At 42.8% G+C, this 20,537-nt stretch overlaps 1 protein-coding gene across 3 annotated transcripts in view; it reads right to left on the bottom strand.

The window, feature by feature from the left end:
* Lifr (LIF receptor subunit alpha) overlaps positions 1-20,537 on the bottom strand; it is a 64,028-nt gene that overhangs the window by 9,653 nt on the left and 33,838 nt on the right. For all 3 annotated transcript variants that reach the window (XM_036207168.1, XM_036207167.1, XM_036207166.1), the window contains 10 exons: positions 17,837-18,000; positions 15,202-15,376; positions 13,105-13,359; positions 10,192-10,321; positions 9,645-9,814; positions 7,667-7,812; positions 5,821-5,983; positions 5,440-5,510; positions 4,341-4,554; positions 1,558-1,737 (listed from right to left, as the gene is read on the bottom strand). In XM_036207168.1, the coding sequence (XP_036063061.1) occupies positions 1,558-1,737; positions 4,341-4,554; positions 5,440-5,510; positions 5,821-5,983; positions 7,667-7,812; positions 9,645-9,814; positions 10,192-10,321; positions 13,105-13,359; positions 15,202-15,376; positions 17,837-18,000 (1,668 nt within the window). The remainder of the gene's footprint in view (positions 1-1,557; positions 1,738-4,340; positions 4,555-5,439; positions 5,511-5,820; positions 5,984-7,666; positions 7,813-9,644; positions 9,815-10,191; positions 10,322-13,104; positions 13,360-15,201; positions 15,377-17,836; positions 18,001-20,537) is intronic.

Here is a 20,537-nt window from a genome sequence, read left to right as displayed (position 1 = left end):
AAGAGTTGAAGGAGAGGAAACCGCAGAAGAGAAGGAGAGAAGGATTACTACTGCCCACAAGCTCAGCAGGCAGGTAATGAAAGTCAAGAGTCCCGGCCCAAGGTCTGAGTAGTTCTGCATTTGGATTCTGGCACCACTGCACTGGAACTGTGTGACCCAGAGCGCTCTCCCAAGTACTCCAGGCCTATCTTCTCAGCCACCACAGAGACCCTGCTCACACACAATGGCACCGACAACAGCGGCTCCTCCCCATCCTAAGGGATCTCAGCCACAACTTGTTCTCCCAGAAACACTGCCTCCATTGCCCATTCCCAGTGCACCCCATTTCTTCCCGAATCCCAGGAGGGACAGACCAGAGGCTCAGTCACCTCAGCCCCACATGAGAGGAATGAGGGCAGGTGTAGGGATGAGAAGGATGACGAGGTGGAGGGGTGGCCGGAGGAGAAAGGAGGGAACTCAGAAGACCACCACAACTTTAGTCAACTGCAGAAGTGCCCGAGCAGAAGGGGAAATATCTGAACTTGTGTGTGGTTAGTCAGTGGGAGACTCTCTCACCCTCTGACAGCGCTTCCAAAAGGAAGAACCTGTCTTAGGGAGAGAAGCCACTGGGGGCCCATGACTCTCCAGTTTGCTGCCCCAACACATGAGGAAGGACCAGGAGCTGATGTCTCCAGCAGTATCATGACCGACAGAGCCACAGGGCCTAGGAGAACCCCACAGGCGTAGGCACACACTGGTTCAGCAGAAGGCATGAGGACAATGCAGAGTGGGAGTCTCTACTTCCAAAGGAGAAGCAGGGCTAGTCTGGGGGATCCAAGCCTCCCTGGGTGCCACACTTCTCAGGCTGTGCCTATCAGGGGTGGTTTTCATGAGCAGGCTCACAGGCTCACGGGCAGTGAGGTGCTCAGTGACAGAGCTGAAACTACTCCATGTTCATCAGAGTCACCCTCTGTCCCCATATTATGGAATTGTTGATGGTGGCGGTAAGGCTGTCTAACGGCCTAGATCCTGGACAAACTAAGGCAGAGGGGCACTGACTATGCTGTCTTCTTTGTTTGGAAGTGTTTTCTCATGTCCTTTCACATCTGACGTGTAACTGTTACCCCTACTGAAGTCTATTTTATCAACATACCACCCCTAATTCCCTTATCTGCTACTTATCTGTAATTTTCAGATTACAAACAACGTTATCAAGAGCACTTCCAGAGCTGGGTGTGGTGGATGGAGCACACTTCTACTTTCAGTGGAAGCAGCAGGCGAACTCTGGGTTTGAAGCCCTACCTCAAAAAACAAAACCCACAATTCCCCAAATGAAAATTATGGTGCTCTGATGACCCATCAGAGTAAATTCCTGGACAAGGAGAACCCAATTCCAAGAGTGAATCTTTTACACACACACACACACACACACACACACACACACACACACACACACACACCACGTGCTACATCAAATTAAAGCTGGTCATACCTGCCCACGGCATCTAGTCACATCTGTGTGGCTTTTCCAACCCCCACCCACCTTGAAGGCCTCAGAGAGCCATGAATTCTTCTTACCAGATTCTATTACAGTCTCAGTGCTGTTTGAAGGGACCTTTATCCAGTCCATGAGGCAGGGCTCAGAACGAGATGAGTTGCACCATTTAATGACGTAGTCACAGGTCATGTTGGGGTCATGATGCCACGAGAGGAAGATCCTCTTTCCCATGCCAACGGCTTGCTCTACTATGATGTCATCTTTAGAGAGAAGAGAAGGACATTTTATTGGCAGTCTGAGAAATAGCAGAAGGCAAGCCTCAAGAAAACGGACCGTAGTCATAAACATTATCTCAGTGTACACAAATTCTAAAATAGTAGTTGAGCTAGGCGTCAACATTTAGCAAAGAAGTGTCGCAGTGTTAACCTTATTGGAATGACTATAGCATTTACCTTTATCCAGAAAATAAATTACACAGAAGTTGAGGAGAGAACAGAAGAGCTTCGAGAATCATAGACACACACATAGTGGGGGGCTAGCACCGGGATGAGGAACACAGCACGGCCATGTGGGATGAGAGAAGGAGGCAGGAGGCTGGGGAAGGGCCAGGAGACAATGTACACTTGCTCTCAACATCCATCATGAGCAGAGTCTATGGGAAAAGGAGTCACACAGAGCATGTAGACAGAGCACCCAGAAATGGACGAGCTGAGCATCTGTGTTCCAGGACTCCTGTATCCCAATCCAAACGCTGGGCTGAGAGGACTATCTAGGGGAAGTGCAGAGAGTGGGAAATGCCTGATGAAGCAAAGCCAGGAGGTGAGACGACCAGTGTGGGCAGATGTATTTTCCAGAGACCATGGGATACTAGGGGAGTGGATGTGTGTACACACACTGGGGAGTGAGGGCAGGCACTGTGGCTGTGGGAAGTTTACTTTCTGCTCAACCTGGGCTTAAGGGATAAGTGAAGATGGAGGTAAAGTGTGAGGGACCAGGGTGGAGAACAGCACAGTATGTAAGGGGCAGGGGGAGTGTTCCACAGGGACATGAAAAAATAATGACCTCTCCCACTAATCTATATGTAAGGGTTTGGTTTAAAAAGAAGCATATATAGGAAGGTTTTCCAAATAAATGTGTGTTCATAAAGCAGCTGCTTCTGAACACAAGATGAGCCTCGGGTTTAGAATATAGAAGGGTTTGGATGTAAGACGGCTTTCTGGCTCAATGTGATTACAAAGCTGCAATGTAAATGTGAGCTGAGGCTGTGTAGCCTCTGATCTGGGAGTAAGAGCTGTGGGCTGCTGGATGTAACTGTGAGAGCTGACACCAGTTAGGTCTGCCACCCACCTTCTCAAGGACATGCAGATACTACATTCTGATATAGGATCAGGATGCTCCCACCAGAGTCAACACAGTAACTCAAAAGGACACACCACAACTCAGTCTGCAAAAGGACCAGGTCCAAATGAGGGGTCACTGGACACCTTGCTCTGACCCCTGCTTCCCTGCACATGCCACACCATCCACTGCCTAGGTTTAGGGCTGCGCTGTGGTCTGGGTGTGGCCAAGTCTTTGAAACTACCCTGCTATTCACTCCTGCTTCATAATTCTCTGTGGTCACTGCCGAGGACAAATCAACGAACCAGGCCAGTACCAAGAAACCACCTCAATCAAGCCCTGAGAGACACTTGGGGGACCTTACCAAACTGTTTTTCTTTCTGTCGGAGTGGACTCATAAAAAGCTGTCCCCATTCTGGGGAAGGACAGCAAAAGAATGCAGGAAGTAACTGGAAGAGGAGGTGGATGTGGCCATTTACTGGTGACTCAGAAAGTTGTTGAGCTTTGAGGGGAGGAGAAGGCTAGCAAGTGGTGGGGATGGGAAATTAATGAGGGTCACCAGAGGGTAAAGATGATCCAAGTATGTTATGTATGTATGTGTAAAAATAGCAAGTTTGAACACACTACTTTGTGCACTTAATATATACTATAAAAAAAAGTCCATGTAAAAGCTGAGAAGGAACACGGTAAGTCACTGGCAATCTGGGTACAGTTTAGAAAAAAACACCAAAAAAACTTTTAATATTACATCATGTGGATTTGTGGTTTTCAAAACCCTTATTAATGACCTAATTTAGCCTTTAGAAACTTCCTTATCATAGAAATACAAAGAATTTCTATGCTGGGTTTGGAGGCTAGAGAATCGGGAGTTCAAAGTCATCCTTAGCTACATAGCAAGTTCCAGGCCAGCCTAGACTCTACAAGAGCTTGCCTATAAAGAAAATTATAAACAATGACAACAAAAAACACACACAAGGAAAAAAAATATCAATTTACCACAAAGCTGCCAATTAAAACAAGTGTCTTTTCCCCTGCCCTGCAGACTATAAAAACACTGACTACAGAAACTCTTAGTCTTGGAAAGATATGGTTAAATGGTCTTTGACCAAACAATTAAAGTATTTCTTCCTAAGACTACGATCCTCAACCGGAACTGTCTGTTACTCTCTGACAAAGCAATTACTATCTTTCACGCATTTATAGGCTTCAAGTCAATACTGAGGTCACCCAGGAGGCTGAGGCAGGAGACTGCCTGTTCCAAGTCCAGCCTGGTTATCTAGTGCGTTCGAGGCTAGCCTGAATCACATAGCTAAAATCTTGTCTCAAAACAAAACAAAAATTCCTCCTGACTGTATCTCTCAATGAGCAACAGACACTCATGTACTTGGTCCTCCAATATGCATAAAAATGCAAACAGCATGGGAGGAGCAGGTTACATGAGGAAAGCTGGCACTGAGTGAGAGAAGCTGCCCCGACAGTTGGTTCCCATTTCCATCTGCTCCCGTGAATTCTCCCAAGCACTCACCGTTTGGGATGTCCATACTAGCTATTTTAGAAGGCGGTGAGGAGCCAGCAGAATTTTTTGCCACCACACTGATGATGCAGTCATGGCTGTCAAGCCATATCTCGGCTTTGTGTTGAGGATCCAGGATCTCAGAAAGGGACCGCGTCTCCTCATTTGACGAACACGACACATCATAGGAAAGTATTTTCCCATTAGCTTCGTTCATGGGTAAAGGCTAGGGAAAACAGGAAAAAAAAAACCAAATTCTGTCATTCAAACCTGCAGAAGTCACAAGGCCTGGACGAGGTCATCAGGACTAAACTGGGGCTGAGTTCCCAATAAAGAGTGACAAGATACTGGGAAGTTATCAGCAGTGTGAAACTCAAATTTTAAAATCCAGAGATTATGGTTAAAAAAAAAAAAGCATGAAATACTAAAAGAAGAGCCACACTTGTTGCTAAGTATTAAAAGTTCACAGTAATTTAAACATTAAATAATATAAAACTGTTTATTTTTATACATTCCAGAAGCAAAAATATAAGACGTGGTGTGAAGGACTGATCTAGAGAAAACAAGGCAGCGTGGCACAGTGTTCTAGCATATGTATTCTTTTCCCCTTTTACGTATTATGTGACTGTTACAAAAACACTAGGAAATACACAAAAATCAAAAGAAGGGCTGGCAAGATGGCTCAGCAGGTAAGGTGGCTTGCCGCCAAGCCTGAAGATCTAAGTTCAATCCCTAGCATCCACAAGGCAGAAGAACCAATCCCCGCAAGTTTTCCTTTGAACTCTCTATACACATGGTGTTATGGACGTCATAAAAATCAACGTAAGGTGCTCACGACTGAGGCAAGACCCTCTCTCAGCGCCTGGGGAATCTGGAATGATGAGAAACATGGGGTTGGGAGACTTAGCCTGTCTGGGAAGCCTCAGCTCCTTGGAACACATTTCAGTGGCTTTGTATTTCATGGACCATTTGTCACTACAGCTCAATACTACATGAGCAAGTAAAATCTAAAGAATTCACAAAAACCAAGCTACCATTTGTACATTAAGCATTTGGGCAAAAATTTAAAAAAAAAAAAAATTAAGCATCTAAGGCAACAATAGATACTTACCTTCCAATAGATAATTAAGTTTTTTCCATCAGAGCTCCACTCTCTCCAAGTATCTGGTGCCCTTGAAGGAACTAGGAAGGAGATTTACCAGTCAGAATGTGAAGATACAAACTGCAAGGCAGTGGACAGTAATCAGTGACTAACATGGGAGTGTTTGGAACTTCACTCTGGGGTGGCTGGAACTATCCATAACATGTGGTTTCCGTGTATAAAGTAAAGCAACAGAAGTACTAAATGAAGCTAAGTTCTCAGCTTCTACAGACCACAAGGGCCTAGAAAATGGGTTGAAGTCACTCTCCTGGCCACAACTGTCCCTGGGCATCTCCCTATGTTGTAGCCTTCTATCTCCCCATGAATAATTAACCACATCACTTCACTTACTGGCTTCTGTGGTTAAATGCCGCTTTCCATTGCTCCACTTGCTCCATTTCCAGAAAGTTTCAGCAGAACAACGCACCCGGAAAGTATATGTTGTATATGGATTTAATTTGTCCACAGCCATAAAATAACTTGAATCCTCAGCTCCTTTGAATGTGGCATTCCGCTATTTGAAGACAAGTAAATATATATGGGTGCTTATATGTGTATACCATGTGTGTATAAGTACATAATATGCCCATACACATTATACTTTTTCGTTAAAAAAAAAATCGACACTTGTAACCTAAACCAACCACATGCCACACCAGTTTGCAATTAGAAGAGTCGAGTTCACGGTATTTTAATTCTTATGAAATACTTTGTCAATAGAATTATGTTCCACCGTGAATGAAAAGGAGTTCATGACTGCTCCTAGGTATGTATGGTTGAGGAGAAGGTTTTTACTGTAGGTATGGGCCGTGCAATGCCAGACTGAACAGACTGGACATGGGGTTTGGGGGACAAGACAGGAAGGGCAGAGAAAGGGAACAAAGAGAGCCCATGGGAGCCAAGAGAGCATGCAGCCCAATTGGCTGTGTTATCTAGGAATAAGAGAAGCTGGGAAGGGAAGGGAAGGGAAGCTCAGGGGCTAGAAAGGCTTAGGGTAGGGGTGGGGCATGCCACCCAGGATGACCCTGTAACAGATACTGTGAGTCTAGACTGAGTGAGTCTAGAGACTCACTCACAGACTTTGATATGCTAATAGGCGCCACAGCCATAGGTTAATGGAGGAGCCCTATGTCCCTTCTGCCAGAGATAAAGAGAATGACTCCTTTTAGAAGGAGGAACTATCTTCTTACATCCCCCAGACAATGCTGGCTTTTGTCTAAATGCCAGTGTCTGGAAAAAGGATTTATCTTGGGGCCTAATACATAGTAGCCAATAAAATACTGCGATGCATTTTTAATCTAATTATTAAATCTACATAATAATGGTCAGTTAATTATACAGATATTGTACTGATAATCAGTTAATAACTAGTGACCATTAAACTTTAACCCACTTTGGTAATAGGGGATGAACTTGAGGATTAAATACATTATTCCACGGATACTGGAAAATGGTATGGTTTATGCGTATGTCTATGTTACCTAAAGCCTCTAGGATGGTATGAACATGTAGTAAATAGACAAAAAATTTCAATTAAAGCAAGTAACATTAAAATGAAGCAATTTTACAGAAACTTGAGGATGAGTGTGCCAGGAAAATCTCAGAACTCTTAGCTGCTTATTACAAAGTGGCTTTTCAGGTCACACTGTGCACTTCTGAATGCTTTTACCGAAACCAGTGAATTTCCAAATTAATGTTCAACTACAGAACCATTTATTTCAGAGTTGCCACAAATTACAAAAAGGTACAGTATAAGTCAATCTAATTATTTTAAATGTAATTTTTAAAGTCCTGTTTTGACTTATAATTACCAATTACAACTTGCTTCCACTGATACACTTAATAATTTAACATTCCCTTCTACTCTCTTGTGCCAGTTAGTCAAAGGCTACAGTCAAAGCTAATTCTTAATCACAAAACTTACTGCATACCAGCTATATGCAGGTAGTACACACTAAGCCTGAGAATGTTCTGAACAGCAGAAGTTGAAGTTATGGTCTTTGCTGTCCGGTTTTTGTAATTGTTTCAAAGGCAAAATACAACGTTGCCATTACATTTGCATGGAAGGTCTTTGTTGGTTTAGTGCATCTCTAATATTTTGAGAGTTCCTATATGTCAGTTTGCTTAAAGTATTTTTGAAACTGGTAATCTCCTTCATAATAACCAAAAGGAAAGTTTATAGGAGAATTTTACGTACCACTTCTTGTTCTGAATTAGCTTTGCGAATTTCAACTTGACATAAGAGGTTAATCTTGGCAAAATTTCCTGGTAAATGCCAGAAAAGTGTAACAACTGTTGAATTGATGTCCTTCACTTTCAGTGAAACAGGCACATGAGGAGCAACTGTAAATAGAATCATAAAGATTAATGCCTGTAAATGTTTTGGGTGAAAAGGTCTCCCTTAGCAAGAACAATCCAGAACCAGAATGCATGTGTATGTGGTGGGGGCAGAAGAGCAAAGGGGTATCACTACTGCCAAAAGCAATACAGTCTGTGTGGAGCCCACGAACCTTATTTTAGCTGTTGGTATCATACCAGTGCTCTCAGAGAACCAACTATGCTCAAGTTTGTTCATCTGGTGTTGGGAATACTAGGCGGTGGGGAGATCAAAATACGTTGAAGAGACTTGTAGTGTACACGGAGAATGACAAACACAGAGGGTAACGGACAGCCACCTGTGTGTGTGGTAAAGACGCTAACTGCTACAGGACTTCAGTGTGCCTCAGGATGGGGCAGTCTTACAACGGCTGTGAACTCCGAGGTACAAAGGAAGAACCATCCATCCACAGGGGAAAAGAGGAAAAAACGGAGGACTGGCAAATGCAAGCAACACCTTCTGCTACGAAATGCTGCCTTTTGACTCTAGGATGAAACAGGAACTACTGATGACAGGACGGAATAGATAAAAAGGAGGGGCTGGAGATGGCTCAGTGGTAAAGAGCGCTTCCTACTCTTGCTGAAGCCCTGACTTCTGTTCCCAGCACCCACACTGGGCAGCTCATAACCACCACGCATAACGCCAGCTACAGGGGATGTGACTCCCTCTTCTGGCCTCTGCAGGTACCTGCACGTAAGTGGTATACATAGCACATACCTACCCACATAAATAATACAAACTAAAAATACGTTTAAAAAAAATGATAAAAAGTAACAAGGAGGCAGTGGGACCCTCCCTCATTCCCCTGCCAGAATGATAAAGTGCTTGTTTTCAGCACTTTCTTCCTAGAGTCTCTGTGAGGTCTCAGGATTGGGATGAGCCTAGCATGGAGTTAGTATATTTGGGAAGATGATGGCACAATCACACACACACACACACACACAAAAACTACATACATCTTATTTCTATTCTGAGCTACATATGTTAGTATTGGACAAAATAAAAAAAAGATCAGAAGTCACTGATATAGAAAGAAATTAATAACTAATAACAAACAATTTGGATGTCTCTTAGGGATATCATCTTAAGAAATGTCAACCTCAAATCATTATACACTGTACAGTTTCATTTATAATAACTCAAAATGACAAAGATGGGTCTGAAGAATGGGTAGCTGGTGCATTTGACAGAGAGACAGGAACAGAGACAGACAGAGTGATGGGGTGTATCTGTCTAAAGACACAGGTAACCACCATCACACTGAGATACACACTGCCCAGACAATGCAAAGGAACTTGCCCATGTTGCCCCTCCAGCACGTGTAGACACAGACACTCTAGTGAATGCACACAAAACTGAGCATGCTGAATCATCTAGGTTAGGAGCCAAGAGGACAACCTTACTGGTTCTGCTGTCACCACTGGGGAAAGGCAGAAGGATTCACAAAGTTGCAATAACTCAGAGAGCCAAAAAATATTTTAAAGTAAATATTTTCAAAAACTGTTCAAAAACATGTCCAGAAATCAAGAATGAGTAGACAAAGCCATGTATAGTTTCCATCTAAAGGACTCAAATTTTTTACTTCAATGAAAAAAAAAATTGTCAAATTTGAAGGTATTCATTTTAATGCTTTAAGATAAAAATCATAAAATATATTAATTATAAAAGTGAAAAAAACTCCAAAGAAAATAACCAATAAACACGAATCCCTGTAGTCACTTTCCATGAGTCTCAAGGCGTATCACGTGTTATTTCTATTGTAGTTATTTATAGACACTGGCTGGCAACAGGGACTCACCTCTTTCAGTTACATTGACGATTACCACTGATTCTGCCTGTCCCAGTGGATTCTGACCAGTCAGGGTGAAGTTATAGATTTCTTGGTCTGGAAGCACCGGGAAGACTAAACGATAGCTTTCATTTGTAAGTGTGTCCGGTCTTTTATGTGTGATGAGTGTTTCCGAGATGCTGTCAGTTAAAAAGAAAAACAACTTCAGGATAGCACGATGCAAATATTGGGGAGGGGAAACATGGGCAGATTTCTACTAATCGTTGTAAGAAGTTTGTTCCTAATTGAAGACTGATCACAAACTCAAGGAAATGATGTATGCTATAGAAAATGACCAGGCATAAGCCACCACCTCGACAGCCTTTACCCGGGGCCCTTCCTGTGAGGCTTCGGACAGAGGAGACTGCATGGTGGCCAACTGCAGTTGTTAGAGTACAGCGGATACCAACACAGTCTGTTCACTTGCGTGGTGGCAGCAGCGTACCAGACTCCCTATGGCACTCAACAGGTCTTTCCGAGGTTCTAGCCACCAACGCTCTCTCCTGGCTCCTCTTACCTTTCAAATAAAGTGTAACCTGTTTCCCGTGGTCCCACCAGTCCCGTTGGCCTCCCTGGATCCCAGGTACATATAATCTCTTTGAAATCGTGTGTCTCAAAATTCAGTTTCTGGGGCACATCAGGCGGATCTAAAAGGAAAAAGAAAAACAAAGTAGTTACATATATTTTCCCCCAAAACTGCAGTTTCATAGTATGTTAAATGAAATGTTGCATCACTCCCTTAAAATAATTTGGTGTTTATACATTTCCTCCTCTGAATAGTACAGCAATTATCGCTGTGTTGTTACAGTTTGTATCGCATTAGAAATAGTGGGTTAAAGGACTCTAAAGAGTGACTCTCAACTCTGGTGTGTAAACTCCCAACAGCAACTTGAGAGATGAACTAAATTCCTTTTTCCTTAAACTTGACCTCAAAGTCTTCCGAGTGAAGTCACCAGAATCTACAGTTTGGAACGACTGTCCTCTCCCATCTGTTTACATACTGTGATTGAGAAAGAAGTATTGAGCATGTCAAAAGTCGTGGCAGATACAGAAACTATTGGGTCTGCCTTGACTTGGAGGCAGAGGAAAAAGAAAAAGGTCAATTCTGGGAGGAAGGTGCAAACACTTTAAAGTGATAGCTAAGAATGCCACAGCCTGGCAGTTGACCACAGAAACTGATCTCTCTAGTCAGATAGATGCCACCAAACATAGACACTGATCTCTCCTAATGCTGTATGTACACAAATAGTTCTCATCTTCCATGAGAGTCAAAAACCAGGTGTCTGCCTGATGAAATATTCTATAAAAGTAATTTTGTTTTTCAAAGGAACTGAATTTTTCAAGTAGTACCTAGTTGTCAACCAAAATAGAATTTTTTTCTTTACTCTCCCTAGAGATCCTAGAAATGCTTTAAATTTTTTATTTATTAATACTGCATGTGTGTGTGATGGGTGCGGGCATTCGTGCTATGGAGCATGTGTGGAAGTCAGAGGACAACTGGGTGGAGCTGCCTTTCTCCTTCTATCTTTATGTGGGTTGTAAGGACCACAGTCAAGTCACAGGATTGTGTGGTGAGTGTCCTTATTTGCTGAAATTTCACAGGCTCCTCCTATGACATTTTAGCTAATACTTAGGGTAATTAGTGAATGTTTCACTGACAGTTTTACAATTAGACAATTACATAAACACTGGTGTGCTTATTTTGAAAGTTATTTTAAACCAAAGGCAAAATTACCCACCACTTTATTAAAATTACATGCCGGAACTCTGGAATACATTCAGAGTGATGATTATTTTAGGATGTGGAGTATGCACATTTAAGTAATCTATTTAAAGTCCAAATAATAAGAATAAGTTATCCCAGCACTCGGGAGGCAGAGGCAGGCGGGTCTCTGTGAGTTTGAGGCCAGCGTGGGCTACAGAGTAAGTTCCAGGAAAAGGTGCCAAGCTACACAGAGAAACCCTGTCTTGAAAAAACCTGAAAAAACCAAAAGGGGGGGGGTGCTGGAGACATGGCTCAGAGGTTAAGAGCTGCTCTTCCAGAGGTCCTGAGTTCTATTCCCAGCACCCACATGGTGGCTCACAACCATCTGTAATGAGATCTGGCGCCCTCTTCTGGCCTGCAAAGTTACATGGTGCCAGAATGTTGTATACATAATAAATAAATCTTTTTAAAAATGAATAAATTAAAAAGAAATGGGGGGTGTGACAGGAGATAAAAATGAGAGGAAAATATGTGAAATGTATTGATTTTCTTATCAAACAAATTAACTTATAGAAGAATTAAATTGAGGTTAGGTAAATCTAGCTACAAATTACCTGTTTTTAAAACAGCAGCAAATATAAAATGCAATTTTTTAAAAAAGCTATTAAGTGGGGCCAAGGTGGCACACACCTTTAATCCTACTGATGCAGGCTGATCTCTGTGAGTTCAAGGCCACCCTGGACTACCTAGGAATTCCAGGCCAACTAGGGATATACAATGAGACCATGTCTCCAAAACCCAAACCCAAACCAAAGCTAAAGTAACATACAAAAATGCCAAGTAGCTAGGAATAAATTCAGCCAATGATATCCAAGACCCTGCAGTGCTACAATAGTTCATTAAGTGATAAGAGAGAAATCACTAGAAGAGACTAAAGAAACATCAGAAAATCCTCTCAAACTGTCTCACGGGCCTTTCATCATCAAACCCGGAGACCAACCTCAGAACTTAGAGATTCACAGTACCAGGATCAAGGACATCATTGCTGCAGGTGGTACCATATGGGAGGAGGTAGAAAATTCAGTATTGAAACTAAAAGTCCCAAGCACGTAATTATCTGAGGACATTCTACACAAGCTGCATGGGCAGAGCAGCCCACCACTACAATATCTAGACACATTTTAGGCTTCAGGGGTGATCAATCGCCTTAACAAAGGTCTCCCTGAGCAAGGGCATCCACAGCACAGGCAGACTACATGAAGAATAAGACTTCTCACCCTTCATCTTCAGGTCGTCCTCAAATATGCTACTTAAAGGTTGGGCAAGATACAGAAGGCTATCAAAATCACCATAATATTTAAACCTGGTCACTTAAGAGCTTACATTGGCTAAATGGGAAATTAATTGTATGAAGTTATTCCTAAGTGAAGTCCAATTAAGAAATACTACACATACTAAGGTCTTTAAATCAACTATGAAATTAGGAATTTAAATGAAACTTCAGTTGCTAGATGTCTCAACCTTAATATGAAACTTAGAACTGATATAGAAATCGGCATGTGGGAAATAAGTTCCAGGCTCCCATACAAGGGTTCTAGAGCCTTTGCATAGATTTGTATTAATGGCAAGGAAATATGGAAGAAAGAGAATCAGCTAGCATAAGAGATTAAGGTTGGCTGAGGGCCCACACAGGCTAGAAGGAACTATTTAACATGATATACTTACAGCCTGCAAAGACAACGGTTCCATATACATTATCGTCTGTTGTGAAAACCACATTTGTTCCACTGTTTTCAGAAACGGAAATATTCTGGATATGGATTGCAACGCTTTCCCCATAAAGATGGATAAGAGTTTGAGGTGTACTGCCAATCTGTCCAAACTTCACTTTCGTTGGACTTACACAACAAAATGTTATGTTTGAGCCTGCAAGAATCACTTTGTCTTGAGGAAAAACAATGCTCTCAGAATTAGGAGTCCCTAGAAAGAAACAAGAGGAATTTCAGACATCTTTTACACAAAACTGTCTCCTTAGACCATCTTTCTTGTCTTCTACTTTCAATTATTTATTTACCTACTTATTTTTATATGTGTGTGATGTATATATGTATTCATGTAGGTGTGTGCATGTGTGGAGACCAAGAGTTGACATGGGGTGTCTTTCTCAACGTTTCTCCACTTCACCTTTTGAGATGGGGGCTCTCACTGAACCTGGACCTCATCAACAAAACTAGCCTGAAGAAAAGCTCCAGTGAGCCACCTGCACCCAACCTTGCAGAGCAAGGGTTGCAAATGTTACCATGCCTAGCTTAGGTGCTAAGGATTCACAGTTGGGGCCACAGAACTGCTTGAGTGGCAGGCACTTTACCAACAGAGCCCCTTATTTTTATTATTCTGAAACAAGGTTTTATTCTGTAGCCTAGGCTTTCTTAGAATTCCCCGTGGAGCAAAGGCTGGCCTAAAGCTTGCAGCAGTACTCCTGTCTCTGCGGAACAGTCATAAGCCACCATACTTGACTCCTAAGATGAGCTTGAACTAGGTTCAGTATCTACAGAATGCATTGTAGATATGAAATTAACACAGGTCTCTCAGGTTTCCAACCAACAAGACACAAACAAGAAATGAAACTGTGGCCTTATTTACTTATCCAGGGACAGAAACAGATCACAGGTCAATCTGTTGATGGTCATAGGTTAATGTTTAAGGGTTTATATGCACACAGAAAATATCACTCAATAGGTAAGTTTATTTCTTGGAAACTACCCTGTGTTTCTGGAGCGAATTCAGTTCTCATCAGCCAACAAGTCGGAAGCACTCTACATCCTAACCAGCAGCTGGTTCTTTAATCACAACTCTGTTGGTTAAGGTCATGAACCCCAGCTCCACGCCTAACAGCTGATCTTTAATACAATGGCCTCTGGTCATCTTTCTACCTCTCACTCTTTCCTGCCATCTGGCTTCTACCTCCACTAATCTACTAGAGTGGATCTCTGGTCCCATGTTCAATCCAAGGACCCCTTCTAATTCATCGTCCAAACTCTTGGGTTCCTACCATACTAAACTTTCTGGGCTACTCTTAGTCCTCAGGCTACTGGCCTTCCTTTGGTATTTCTGTAGACAGGAGAGCTTCTAAGTGGAACTTTCTAAGCTTTCCAATTCTCCTTTCCAAAAGATACATTGGCCTTCAGATCATATACATCTTTGTGATTCCCGAAGGGGCATCTCCAGCTACATGTACCATGTCTCTGGATGCCAGATTGACATTTCCAACCTCATTACTTTAGGCTCAGCGTATTAAAGATGAAATTGTGCTTTCCTACCCAACTGGTTCCTAGATTTTGCTTCTCTGTGAACCTCCACAGCCACCCAAAGTAACAGACACTGTGGGCTCAGCCTCTCTCTCTCCATAAGCACCTACTCCCCAAATCAGATTCTTCCTCTCACATCTCATCCCTCTTATTTCTAAACTCAGCTGTCCTGAGTTCTATTTACAGTGTCTTGCTCAATGGCCAGATTCTCCTTATTTACTCAGCTGCTTCCGGTCCTTCCTTATCTGATGTTGCTCCATAGAGTGTCCACCTGTAAGGAACACCACACATTTTCTAGACCTCATTTTATTGTCACTGATGACCTTGGCCCCTCACTGTCAGCTTCCATCTGTCAGAAGAGTTCTAGTTAACAGACAAATGACTTTTAGCACAGCCTTCTGGAGCCAGGCTCAGACTTTAATCCACAGTTCTGGGGTAGCCACTTTAGGAGAACAAAGAACAGATTTGAGCCTTCTAACTCATGAGGAGCAAGGATCTATAAAGGTAAGCTTACAAGAAACAGTCTTCAGCTGGCTCCAATCACTCCACCCCTTAGAACCAGAGAACCGTTGATAGTCAATGTACCATCTAATCCCCACAGAGTGAGGAGCACATTCCAAGGGCAGGTCTGAGGTCCAATTCCAGTGGTGAACTGTATCTTTACCACTTAGTGTTGTGTTGAATGATACCTAAAAATAAACACAAAATTCTATTTCCAAATAGTGGTAGGCTCTGTCTTTCTCCAGAATAAACAAACAAACAGAAAGATCTCATAGGATATGAGCAATCAGCCCACAGAGTAATCTTATAAAGGTAAATGGTCTGCACTTTTGTACAATGGCCTGTTTGCTATGAAGCAGTAGGTTCTCAACCTTCCTAATGCTGCAACCCTGTAATACAGTTCCTCATGTTGTGGTGACCCCCCACCATAAAACTATTTTTGTTGCTACTTTATAATTGTAATTTGCTACTGTTGCGAATTGTAATGTAAATATCTGATAAGCAGGATATCTGGTATGTGATCCCTGTGATCGCAAAAGGGTCATGACTCTAACAAGAAAGTTAGACTAAAACAAACATCATTCGGTTATGTTCCCTCATCGACGTTAAGGCCTACTGAATTACCATACAGGTGGTGACACTCATCAAAATATTCAATAAGGCAACTAAGGAAATACGTTGCTACAGAAATGATTTCCAAATTCTCATAGACGAAAAACTCTATCTTGAAGAAGTAAAGCCAGAGAGAAGGACATTAAAAGAAAACAGAGCAAAAGGCAGGTGGGAAACAGGAAAACAAGACAACCAGAAAACTAGTGTGACAGCCCGCCCATTTCCCAAGAGGAAAGGTTCGAAAAATAAGGGAAAAAAGGGGGGGGGACCAAAGGAATAAAACAAGTTCTTAGGGTAACAGGTTAGACTGTAGTGATGTAGTGCTCAGCGATGTGGACGGAGCTACATCTACACCGGTAAGGAGGGGAATATTACCTTCAAAATCTTGCTAAAACTTCCCAACCTGTAAACTACATTAGTTAAACGAGCAACCCTGCACAAGACATGCTGTGCCTGTCTTTCTCTTGCTAGCCTTTCATACTTCCAAAAGCAACAGATGAAACTTCTAATTGTCACCTTCTTCATTATAATAGCAGGCGTGTTAATCTTCAGACAATTAAAGTTAAAATCACTGCCTCCGCGATTTACCACTCTGCTATAAAAATGCCATCCGTGTCTAGAGAGGAGGGCCGCAGGTAGACTTACACACAAAGACAAACAGAAAAAAAGAAATACCTAGTATATCAGAACAGTCTAAGGACATTCACAGAGAAATTGGTATTGAATTAATTAAGTGAAAAAATAAAACTTAGTAAGATACAAGAAGTTCCATAGAAAAGGGAAGATTTAAACTAGTATTTATATAACTGTAATACTAAGAATATTAGTCTACCTGTAATAGTTCAACTATATTTGAAGAAGTTGGGAAAGTGGGGTGGGAATGAAGAGAGGAAGGGACCAGGGAATCAGGGAGCCAAGAGTCCAGGGAACCAGAGACATGATAAGTTAGTAAAAGAAAGGCCTCTCATCTTCCACTGGGGCAGTTAATAAAACCCTGCTGAAAACTATAAAGAAATAGCAATGTAAGTATGTTATTTGGGAAAATGGAGATAGTTAATGGGAAGGATCAGCAAATGGAGTTAAACATAACTGTAATCTTGCATTAGGAAGGCTGAGGTGGGAGATACTTCAAATTACAGTGATACTCTGTCTCACTACACAAATACAAGCTTGTTCCCAAGGAACAAGTGGGAAATGATGGGGAGGGGCAGTTCTGGACAGCTCAGGGCCCCCCCCCTACCCATCTTTGGGCGTATGGAACATTGTCTGTAGTGGTGTACAGTATGTGCCTTAAATGAAACACCACTGCTTAGCATTTCTCTTGTCCTGTTATCTCTGTCTCTCAGAATCCATGCTGCCTGTCCAACGACTTAGAATAAAAATGAAGTAAGTGTAAGTCACAGAAAACCACTAAATAGCAAGTGGAGACAGGAAGAAAGGAAAAGTATTGGATATAACGATCTTTCAGACTGGTAACTTAAAGCTTGCTGATTTCTCAATTATTATTTTACCGTTATTATGGGTAAATGTTTTAAATATTATTTGATGTATAATAGTAGACAAAGATAACAGATTGAATAAAATAAACTGAAAATAAGCTTTAATTTCATTTATGAAAGGGTGTGTGTATTTAAAAGGCTGGGCATTTACTGTGTCCAAGTGGTAGAATCGGGGAATAGCTCTCCCTTCATTTCTTAAACTTTCTATTACACAAGCAATTTTTTTAAAAATTATTTTTATTTTTTTGTTATTATCTGTGTATATATGTAAGTGTGGGCACACATTTGACATGTGGAAGTCAGAGGACAACTTCCAGAATTCGGTTCCTGGGATCAGGTCCAGCAGTTGGACTTGTGAGGCTCATGCTTTTACCCCTGAGCTATCCCACCAGCCCATGAGTGGTTTTTAAAGATCCCTGAAAGACATACGATGTATTTCTTCAATAACCTCCGAACTCAGGGGTGCCATCTTGAAAGCTTTAAAAGCTGTGTGGTTTCTTTAGTATCCCGGAGAAATGTATTTTTGTCCCAACTTACTAATTTGATGGGTTCCGCACTTGTATTCTGGAGGACCTTAATTTCCCAGGTGGCATTCGAGGGGTGTGGCAGAGCAGAGCCTCCGTCAATCCACGTCAGGAATAACGTGGAGGTCGAGAAGTTAGCAGACAAACTCAAAATCTCAGGTGTGGCTGGAAATAAAGCTTCAAACAGGAAAAGAAAAGGGAAAACTTTTAGTCAAGTAAGTTAGGGATCTTTCACACTGTACTTGAGTTTATCAGTGACTTATAAACTGGGAGGTACAAACACCAAACAACACATTTTTATTTGTACAGCCAGCTCCCGGTGATTAAGGGGCCAAACCTGAGAAAACCGTCAGCTGGCTGTCTCAAAGACATAACACATTTCCTACTGCAGAGAGCAGCCAGGCTTCCCACAATACTCTAGTGTTACCTCCTAGGAGACCTGCAAGAGAGCAGTGAGAGCTTGCTTGCGGTGTCAGCAGGCTGAGCCTAAAAAAAAAAAGAAAAGAAAAATGGACAGCTGGGAAAGGGTCTATGTGCTCTCGCAGTTTCTCACTTATCTCTCAGCGGCTGAGCCCCTCATAGGAGGAGACATCGCCCACTTAAAGAATTCAAAGGGCTGCTCCAAGCTGTGGGTGTCATTAAACACCAGAGACTGTTCAAATAATGATCTTGGCACCGAGTGCAGAAGCCAAAGGCTAACTGTGAAGAGGGGCAGCGGAGACGGAGCTGAGAGAGGCTCCCTCGGCAGTGGTCAGCCCATCAGCGGGGGCAGTGCTGGAGAAATCTTGGCTAGAGCCGGAGGCTATGGGTGATAATGTCAAATAAGGGAAAAGACAAAAATCTGCTTGGAAGAAACAACTGGATGGGGGGGGGGGGACGGACGGACGAAGGAGTCGCCATGAGGAGACAGAAATAATGACAGTTTCTCCCCAGGGTCCCCACAAGCTCCCAGGAAGCAGCAGAAAGGAAATGGCATGAAAGGCCATGGGAAGATGCCAGCTGTTGGCTGGGGATGGCAGCGCTAGGAAGGAGAGAGGTGGGCAGAATGTCCTGCCGTCTGCTCGGTGAGACCAACTGGCGGTGGAACCAATGTATGGAGCCCGGAGGGGCTGCAGAAAGGAATGTGGCCACAGATATAAAGGCTGCAGCCAGCAAGGGCACCTTCAAGGAGTTGGTCACACCTGCGAGAATCCAGAGATGGAAAGAGCTCAAAGAGGAAGGAAAAGAGAGGAAACGCAGGACCAGGGAGCTGAGAAGCAGCAGGTGTCAAATGAAGAAGGCAGAGTTCCGGGAGAGGGAAGGAGCGCACAGTCAGGGGTGAGGGGATGGTTCTTTCATGTTAAAGCTGCTTTCCTACTGCTCTGTTTAAACACCAAGGCCAGGGCGACCCTAGAAGGAAGGCAGGCTTCATCCGGGCTCACTGCAGGAGTTTTGGGAAGGCCAGGGCTCTCACACTGAATTACGGAAAAAGTAAAAGATGCCTCAAGAATTCAGGCATATGTGAAGGGAAGCTGTAGTGAAATGAGGTAGCAGGAAAAGTAATGCTCATGTCTTCAAAACCCCTGCCCACGGCACATGACCAAAAGCCTCAGATCAGTGGGGAATGAGGTCCACGTGTGACCTCGTCTGCGAAATATGGGTTCGCCAGGGGCAGAAACAGATGTTCTTGCAAGATTCTTCCCCCAATGTTAGGCATGTGAAGATAAGTTAGAGGAAGTCTGGAGACTTGCCCTTTCTTCTCTTGCTTCTAGTCATTTCTTATGAAATTCAAGGGCCACTAAATAAAGTCACGGTACGTGAGAAACTGCAGGAGTAAATGTTTAAGGTAAGTTGGCTGGCTGCCAAACACAGGGGAAAAAAAATGGCAGAATAAACCATTATTCATCTGTCAGACTTGGAGCCTAAAAATAAGTTTGTAAAATTTGGTCTTACTGAACTCTGCTGAACACAGTATTTTATACCAGACTTAATATTTAGAGCCCTACATGATCTGTGGTGTGTGGATTTAAAGTCTGCGCTATGTAACAAAGTCAGCTGCATGTCAGCTACACAGGGGCATGGGGCACGCTTCACAGAGAACACTGAAGTAGAAGCTGGATGAGAACGTAAGCACATGAGTAAATGAAAAGAAGCACAAAGTGGATCTGGTGCCGAGAGAGGGCTGGTTCGGGTGCCAGCATGATCAGGACAGAGCTGACAGCCTCCAAGGGTGATTCAAAGTATCAGTGTAGTGACTTCAACATGACGAAACGGGCATCCTGAACTGTAACAGTACTAATTCAGGAAAGATGCTTTTTTTCCCCTACAACTAACACTAAAGGCCTTTTGATAAGCCATACAGAAGCCTACTACTGTAGAAGCTTCCAAAACTACAAACATGTATGAATGGAATTGAAAAGGAGCCACCATACAATGGGGGAGACAATGCCCCAAACAGACATATTATGCCAACAAGTAAAGCCTCCAATGCTAGAAAGGGCTTATATCTTATTGAGTCATTGGCCAAAGTCATCCCACACCCACCACCCCAAACATCACAGGCCAACTCTATGGTTTACCCTCATAATGAGATGGTAAGGCCCTGTTGCTGAAGACACAACTTCCTTATGTCATAGAACATGGGGAAACTGAGCTGTACCCAATTAGAAGTGTCACCCCTACTAACTAGCATTTGTGGTACTGGAAGATAGATTTGCTCACTGCTGGAGGAGAAA

Source organism: Onychomys torridus, chromosome 15, assembly GCF_903995425.1.
Source record: "Onychomys torridus chromosome 15, mOncTor1.1, whole genome shotgun sequence".
In the NCBI taxonomy this organism is placed as follows: domain Eukaryota; kingdom Metazoa; phylum Chordata; class Mammalia; order Rodentia; family Cricetidae; genus Onychomys; species Onychomys torridus.
This window is presented reverse-complemented; position numbering and strand designations above follow the sequence as displayed.